At 38.6% G+C, this 8,135-nt stretch overlaps 1 protein-coding gene across 1 annotated transcript; it reads right to left on the bottom strand.

Moving 5' to 3' along the window:
* Positions 1-241: 241 nt before the first annotated feature.
* Positions 242-7,658, bottom strand: LOC146693291 (uncharacterized). The gene is made up of 10 exons (XM_085479111.1): positions 7,578-7,658; positions 7,323-7,448; positions 6,607-6,821; positions 6,365-6,458; positions 5,299-6,006; positions 5,147-5,198; positions 1,623-1,772; positions 1,370-1,468; positions 1,177-1,278; positions 242-993 (listed from the first exon to the last, which is right to left on the bottom strand). The coding sequence occupies exons 2-10, from the start codon at positions 7,446-7,448 to the stop codon at positions 671-673; spliced, it is 1,869 nt and encodes a 622-aa protein (XP_085335237.1). The 5' UTR covers positions 7,578-7,658; the 3' UTR covers positions 242-670.
* Positions 7,659-8,135: the final 477 nt, after the last annotated feature.

Here is an 8,135-nt window from a genome sequence, read left to right as displayed (position 1 = left end):
CTTACTCGCAAAGTGTTTTTACAACTGTGATTGCATTGAGGGGACAGTAAGTTGAGAAGGTCTGAAACTACTGTAGATATTACAAGTACGGCAGGTTGTTTCAATCATTACATGACCACTAAAATATACTTGGAAATATTTTTCCAGTTTTGCCACTAGGGGGAGGTGTTGCTCAAAAGATTGTTGCAGCGCATTGGCACTGAAAGTGAGACAAATAATTTAAAGGACCTGGTAGTAAACAAATGTTTATTTTCATATAGCCATATAGAAACAAAGAATAAATAGAAACAATGTATAGCAACAGAAACTTTACAAAAGAGAAATAATGTGATGCTTTTAATAATATTATTGGTAACTGCACTTCAAATGCAACAGATGTCCAATAAATATGTTCTATTATCTACAAAATCAACGTGTGTGCTGAAACTATGCAAGTCTGACCTAAAAAAGCCAGTTAGAGATGACAGACGATGCAATAATGTTTTAAGTTGAAACAAACAAAAAAAACCAAACAAAAAAAAACAGCAAAAACTAAAGTATGCAATCCATTTCTGAAAGCATTTTTCTTCCCTTCACTAAGTGATGGGAAAGACACAAAAAGGTTTTGGGCCAAAGGAAGCACCAAGGACCAGCTGCAGGCCAGTGTGCATCATTGGAAAGCACACACCTGTTAGTAACCATACCCCTGGTGATAGCCATCCTGATAACCGTGTTCGTATCCATGATGATGGTAACCATAGCCACCATATTCGTCTTCAGGGCAGCGCATGCCAAGGCACTGCTGGATGGCCATCTCCTGTCTGCGGAGCTGCATAGAGTCTACCAGGTCATAGATAATGGCCATGGACCACATGGGTGAGGGGTACCAGCACTTAACATTGCCGTCCTTCCCCACCAGCAGCATGGAGAAGTATTCTGGGCTGATTTGGAAGTAGTTTCTCATGTCCTTCACGAGGGTAGCTGAGAGCCCTTCACGCTCCACGGTAGCACTCCCTGGATGGACCAGAGGATCAGGTTAGGAACAACCTATTAAAGAGTGAATTTCACAATAGATGTAGCACATCGACATTTTCCTCTTCCTCTAAACTTATCACACTGAACTCAGATACCAAAAAAGTAGAGACCTTAGCTTTCAGAAAATATATCTGTTCACTATTTTGTATTAAAAATTCTTACCATTGATAGGATAGAGCTCCAAGACTCCGCCCATATCTGGCAACTCTGTGCCAACCAGCTTCAGAATGGCGATGTACCTCAGGCCTGTGTAACCATGGCAACCTTTTTTTGAAAAGACATCAGAATGAGGCAAACAATTTTTAGACAACAGCATGACTTCAAATGAGAACAGCAGTATGCTATCAAAGTTTACCTTGGACTATGACCCTGACTGACATGACCAGACAAAAGTGCAGTTTAAGAGCCTCAGCAAGCAGATTTACAGATGCTGGGAGGAAGTCATACTTGTTTTCTGCAAACAGAACAAAATGTGAAGACACGTACTGAGCAAGCTGCCAACACATCACTGTAATGCACGCCAGAAAAATTAACACTGTTTTTTAAATCTTTTTATCCAGATGTGGAAAAAAAAAGTTGTGTGCATGTGTTTACTGTCAGGTAATCACCGGCACTGGCAGACATTTTCAGAAGTAGGATGCGGCTGGTCCCCAGTGTTACAAAGCCTAGCCCGAGAGCAAGAATGTAGGCTGATGAGCCGGAGCACAGCCTGGGGCACAAGGGCACATGGCTGCGACTGGAAATGGATCCAGCCAAACCTGCTGGAATACATACAAACATGCACGCACACATGTTTATCAGACTTCCCCTTTACATTATGATTATTATACTGCCAAAGAATTTTTTAAAAGTGTTGTGTGTGTCTCAGAAAGGTTTTAAAAAGACAACATTCATTCATTCATTTGTTCATTTTCAGGCACAACAAATACCTATATTGAACATAAAATACACAAAACAAAAAACAAAAATTGCCTGAAAAAGGAGTGGGACGAAGAAAACTTATTAAATCCCACCCCTATACTCACTCATCAACAAAAAACAAACAAACAATAAACTTCCCGCAGCTACGCCCATCATTGCATACAGACCCATCAACAGCCCCAGGCACATACAAGCATCTAAGCGGCAGCTCGCAAACAACAATTAGAGCCTTCATAACTGAATACAGAATATATAAATTATAAATTGCATTACCACAGGTAACAGGCAGTAATAACTACAAGTAACAAACACACATACATATACATACATATATATATCTACACACACAAGTACATATATGTACATACATATGCACACTTTTTTATTTTTATTTTTTGGAATCCATACCAGCAATGGTAAGAGGACAGACATTACAGAGCACACTAAAACCCATCATTGAGTATACTGTGACCAGACCAACTGTTTGTAGAGAAATTTAAATCTATGAATATTTTTGCATTGTTTCAATTGTAAACTCAGACTGTTCCAGATTTTCACACCACATACAGACACACAAAAGCCTTTATGGGTTGTTCGAGTTCTGGGTAATTTGAATTCTCCAAAGCCTCTCACATTATAAACCTTTTCTTGAATTTCAAATCTAGTTTGTAAATTTGCCGGTAAAAGTTTAGTAAAAGCTTTATACAAAATTATGGATGTATTGTAATTAACCAGATCCTGGAATTTAAGTAACTTTGCCTGAAGAAAGAATTTGTGAGTATGATCTAGATAACCAGCCTTGTGAATAATACGCAGTGCTCGTTTCTGTACTGCGACTAATGGATTAGTTGTATTTTTATATGTATTTCCCCACACTTCCACACAATATGTAAGATATGGAAGAACCAGGGTACAGTACAGAGTACGAAGTGCATCTTTATCAAGGAATTGTTTCACTTTGTTCAAAACTGCGAGGCTTCTAGAAATTTTGGTTTTTATGTGTCTGACGTGGGGTTTCCATGAAATTTTATTATCAATTACGACTCCCAAAAATTTGTTTTCACTCACATTATCAGTTGGTACACCTTCAATGATAATTGGTAATTCTATATTATATTTTAAATTACCAAAAAACATTGCTTTAGTTTTATTTATATTTAATGATAATTTATTTATGTCCATCCATTTTTTTTTTATTAATTTTAGCTCCCTGTTTACGGTCATTACAAGATCAGTATAATTATCGCTACTGAAAAATATGTTGGTGTCATCTGCGAACAGTATGAGTTTAAGTACTTGAGAAACATCAAAAATATCATTTATGTATACATTGAAAAGTTTTGACATTGACAGGATGTAAGTGTGAACTAAAACTTGCAGAAATAATGATCAAATACAAGACACTAAAAACAACACTGCGGGTTAATTTGGTTAAAAGAATATCATTCTAATTATGCTGTGTGAGCCGTTTCGAGATATGTGGTGGCTTTTCCATTAATGGCTCATCTGTGAAACAGCTTATGAGGAGAAACAACTCAGTATAATGCAATACAAAGATGACCGTGTCATTGAGACTATATACCCCTTATCTTGTATATCAATATTCAGTAAGATGACCTTTATATTCCAAGAAATCTATGTATCAGGCAAGCTTTCAGGTCAATTCTTTAAGTAATCCAAGAGTTTTATGTGGATGTTGGCTGTTTTTGTTTATTCTCTGTCAAACTATGACTCAATAAGCACTGTTGCAACAGGGCTCACAGGGATTTTCAGTCTGGTTATTGTGTCATTTGGCATACCATAACATTTTCTTCCAATTTCTCTTCCTTAAGAGTAATTTTTTGACAGCCACCCTCACACTGACACCATTTCTGATGTGGCTTCAGTAAGCAGTATATGGATCAACTGCAAGCCCAGATGCATCTCTCAGGTCCTGTGTCAGGTCTTTGCTGCATTTTTTCACCCTGATTTTTCACACTTCAAAAGCTTCAGGAGCTTTTTGCTCAGTGCAGCATCAGCACCACGGAAATACACGGATACATCCGTAGACTCGAGACAGAATTCACAATGCGTTTTTGGGACTTTCAGGTGTATGGACCAATGTTTTATTTTCTGATCAAACCAGAACACTTTAATGAGCAGCTAGATTTGTCTCGCATTATCTGGCTGAGTTAATGCCAGTTAACATCGAAGCAGCTGGAATCCATAGCTGTGCGTGTTCATGGAGCTGCATTTTCACCTGCTGGACATCACTACCTGACAAGTTTAACTTTCTTCAGAACATTGCAGGGGCCTTATTGCCAGTATTTGTCTCTACATATCTGTGTGAGCATGTGTATCTCTTTATTAACAAACATGCCATATTGGCCCAGTTTATTTTTCTTATCATTGTTGTGAGGAGACCATAAATAGCATTTGTATTTTCTGTTGTACAGTTCATTTGCTGTTATGGATAAAAAGTGTCTTTTTTTGTTTCAAAATAGCTGATAACTATTCACTGATAGCTGCCAACATCTGAGAATAAATATAATTCTATAAAGTTGCTCTATATAGTGTGTAACTGTTAACATAGAGCATTATTAAATTTTTTGCTAATGCAATCATATGGCACATTGACTTCTGAGGAAATTTTAGACGGCACTCGTCATCAGAAAGGTTGCCTACCCCTAGCCTAGAGGAACTGACTCTTCATAAATGAATCGAGTAGGGATCGCTATCCCAGGATGGTCAGTCATACGATGCAAGATTCTCTCAAGCACAGCGCATCAACAGGACTGAACTGCCAGCCATGCAGGAGGAAGATGCAGCAGATCCTCTCTGATCACAGCCACCCCAGCCACAGACCGGCAGGTGGTTCAGGAACATTCAGGGATAGTTTCTACCCACAAGCTATCAGACTTCTGAACTGCAGACATTCGGCACACACTCACTACAACTACTGGACTCTACAAACTGTCACTATAAACCAATTTAAATCCTTACTGCACAAGTTTTTGCACAACTGTAAATTCCAAACAAATTCTCTTAATATTAATACTTTAGTATTTTGTTATTTATTATTATTATTAATAAATAAATTTTCTTCTTTAATATAACTGCTCACTTCTATATGTTCATGTAAAGCTGTGGCTACAATGTTTATCTGTACATGACAATAAAACATGAAACTTGAAATTTTACAGTAGTAAGTTTGATAAGATATATTATTTACCGTAGTGAGGGGCTTTGCTGGGTGAAAACCGTTTACGTCTGCTATATTTAACCTGAAATAAAAAGGAACATTAAGCAGATTTGTTTATCAAAAGCAAATGAAAGAATGTTTCACAATGAGGTGTACAATCACAGGAGGTAAACAATACTCACATTTGCACGCTTGGTTGAAGAGTGTATCTGCTTGAGCTCATGATTACTTTCAAGTTCACACTCTAGCAACTGCTTCACCACCTGTAGCTCAGTGAACAGTATCTGACAGTGTTTGCAACCAGGAGCAGGTGTCCTCGGGAGAGGACGTCCCCTCCTTTGCTTTGCTGCATAGTAAGGTGCACTGCTTGGGATTAAAACATCAGGAGATACCCCTGTTGAATGACAAGTAACCTTGCTGCTGGAGATAGAAGGCTGCATAATTGGGATGGTGTGGTCACTGAGAGTGTCACTGGCAGAGAGAGGCTGTAGGTTTGGTCTGGTAGAGTCACCCAGAGCCTCGCTGTCAGAGGGAGGAGCAGGCCGATGGTTCAATGTAGCATGGTCACTGTGAGCCTCGCTGTCAGAGGGAGGAGCAGGCCGATGGTTCAATGTAGCATGGTCACTGGGAGCCTCGCTGTCAGAGGGAGGAGCAGGCCAGTGGATCAGTGTAGCATGGTCACTGTGAGCCTTGCTGGAAGAGGCTATAGCAGAAGCAACCTTTGACCCTTCCTCCAGTGCCCTAAAGATGCCCTCCTCAATTACAGCATCATCCACTTCATCCATGTGTGAGACCATTTGTGGTGTGGGATTTGATGCCCTCAGAAGTGCCAGTTCTTTAGCAACGTGTCTGTCCTTGGCCTTTTGCATGTAAAGTTTAATCATAGGTGTCTGAAAAAATTGGTATTAGATGTGATTAGGGTTAAATTTAAACAGTTTTCTGTGTAACCATATATCAAAACTGTCAGTATTTTACTTATTTGGGCATCCTTCACGTTTTTATCTATGCACACAACATGCTTTCTAGAGCTCGAGGAACATTATATAAATACAGCATACGGACAAAGAAAGAACCACCGTATTCTTCTATAGAAACTGGAAGACTTTCATTTCACCAGAGTAACAAATATGTAAAATGCAAGGTCCTAAATGTAAGTCCCTTTAACATAAACATCTGATTCCAGAGATCAAGGGCTGCCTCACCAACACACAAAAACCACACAGAGACACCACAAAGTCAATAACATACCTGTAATTTGTGGACCTTTTCCAGGTGCTTGTCAAGCCGTTTAAGATGTTTTGACTGACATAAGCGGACTGGACAGTCCAGATTTGTAGAAAAGCTGTAAAAATAGTAAAAAAAAATGCTGAGTAGGATGAAATAGAAATTGGATGTGTAAGATAATTGTATCAAATAAATGCAGTGCTTAGAAAAAATGTGTAGGGACAGTAAATATAAATTTATCTTTCAGAATTTATTAAGACACTTACTGCCGATGAGAAAATTGGCTCAAAAGAGTCAGCTCAGTTTTATTTACAACCTGCTCTGTGACTCTTAGGTGCTGAACAATATCAGCATATACATGTCCACATATGGGACACTTGTGTCCATTTCTGACACAGTGATGCCTTTGAGACTTTGAGGCGACAGCAACCTGTTGCCGTTCCTCTGTCCTCTGCGGCAACTCACTGCTCACGAACGCCCCCTGTACACAAAAAGAAGATGCATACAACTACTAAAAAAGTTTTATTTTTTGTCTTACTCTTACTTAATATTTACAAATGCCAATGAAAATAAATTATCTGCAGTACTGTTAGTAATTCTGACTACTTTTGATTTGACCTTTATATTTCTTTGAATATATATACTGTCTTTGAATTCATCTTGTGTACGAAACCCACTACTACTCCTCCTCATGACCTCACTAAAAATGGACTGGAGCTAACTCACCTCTTCCTTAAACTCATCTTTTCTCAATTGTCTTTAAATTTATCTGGTGGAGGTTTCCCATCATCACTCATTTCTAATCTTCTTCTAAATCTTCTCTTTAATTAATTATTGCCACATTTAATTAATTATTTAATGGTGTATTTAATTAATTCATTATGGCAGTCCTGGTGTTCCATACATATGAGCTGACCATGTGACGTAGAAGAATACAAAGACATATTTTGTTGAATGCATTGAAACTGAGAACAAATTTTACCTTTTCCATGGCCACTTTGTGAATCATTTGTCCCAAATGTTCTGCTTCATCCTTTGAATCGTCTTTAGATTCATCCTGTGTGGGTCTGCTATCATGTGTCCCATCCTCTTCAGATGCTGCCACCATCTGTTTTAAGAGAAGACAACAATATGTTTGGCTCATTTTTGATATATAGATTGTGGAAGCAGTGAAACTGAGGATGAATTTCACATCTCTTTGTGGCATAGGACACCCAGTTTTGTTTTTCATGGCTACCTTAGGAATCCTTTTACGTTCTTGTTCTTCCTCCTCTTCTGAATAGCCTTCAGATTCATCCTGTGTGGGTTTCCAGTCATCTGTCCCATCATCGTCAGATGAGCTAACAGACTGCTTTTAGAGCAGAAAAATATATATTTTACTCATTTTTCATGGATGTTTGGAAACAAAACACTTACATCTTTAACTGCAGGAGAAGAAACCCTGCTGGATTTTTCCTGCCCACCTTAGGAACCCATTCCCTCGCTTCATCCTCCTCCTCCTCTTCTGGATTGTCTTCTTGTGTGAGTTTCCCCACATCTGTCCTATCATTTTTGTAAAAGATGACCATCTGATTTTAGAAAAGTAAAAGTAAAAAGGTAAAAGATTAGTAATCAGTGAAAACACTAAAAACAAGCACAAGAACATACATTACATACTTTTCTCTTGCGCAACTGGTATGTCACTTTTTGTAGATGCTCCACCCCCTTTTTCAAATCCTGTTTAGTTTCTCTTATTGTGGCTCCGGCACTACCGGCACCCTCACCCTGACCTGGGCTCACCATCTGTTTATGGTAC

This window comes from Copadichromis virginalis, linkage group LG14 (assembly GCF_057382275.1).
Source record: "Copadichromis virginalis isolate Kocher_CV1m ecotype Utaka linkage group LG14, C_Virginalis_male_GT1.1, whole genome shotgun sequence".
Taxonomy (NCBI): Eukaryota; Metazoa; Chordata; class Actinopteri; order Cichliformes; family Cichlidae; genus Copadichromis; species Copadichromis virginalis.
The sequence above is the reverse complement of the archived record's forward strand: the minus strand, read 5'-3'. Positions and strand labels throughout refer to the sequence as shown.

Excerpts from the sequence above, each read along its gene's own strand:
- LOC146693291 (XM_085479111.1), bottom strand. The coding sequence starts at position 7,448 with ATGGTGGCAGCATCTGAAGAGGATGGGACACATGATAGCAGACCCACA. Across the intron at positions 1,469-1,622 it reads GAAAATGTCTGCCAGTGCCG|AAAACAAGTATGACTTCCTC; the intron begins GTGATTACCTGA and ends TTCTGTTTGCAG. Across the intron at positions 994-1,176 it reads GGAGCTCTATCCTATCAATG|GGAGTGCTACCGTGGAGCGT; the intron begins GTAAGAATTTTT and ends TGGTCCATCCAG.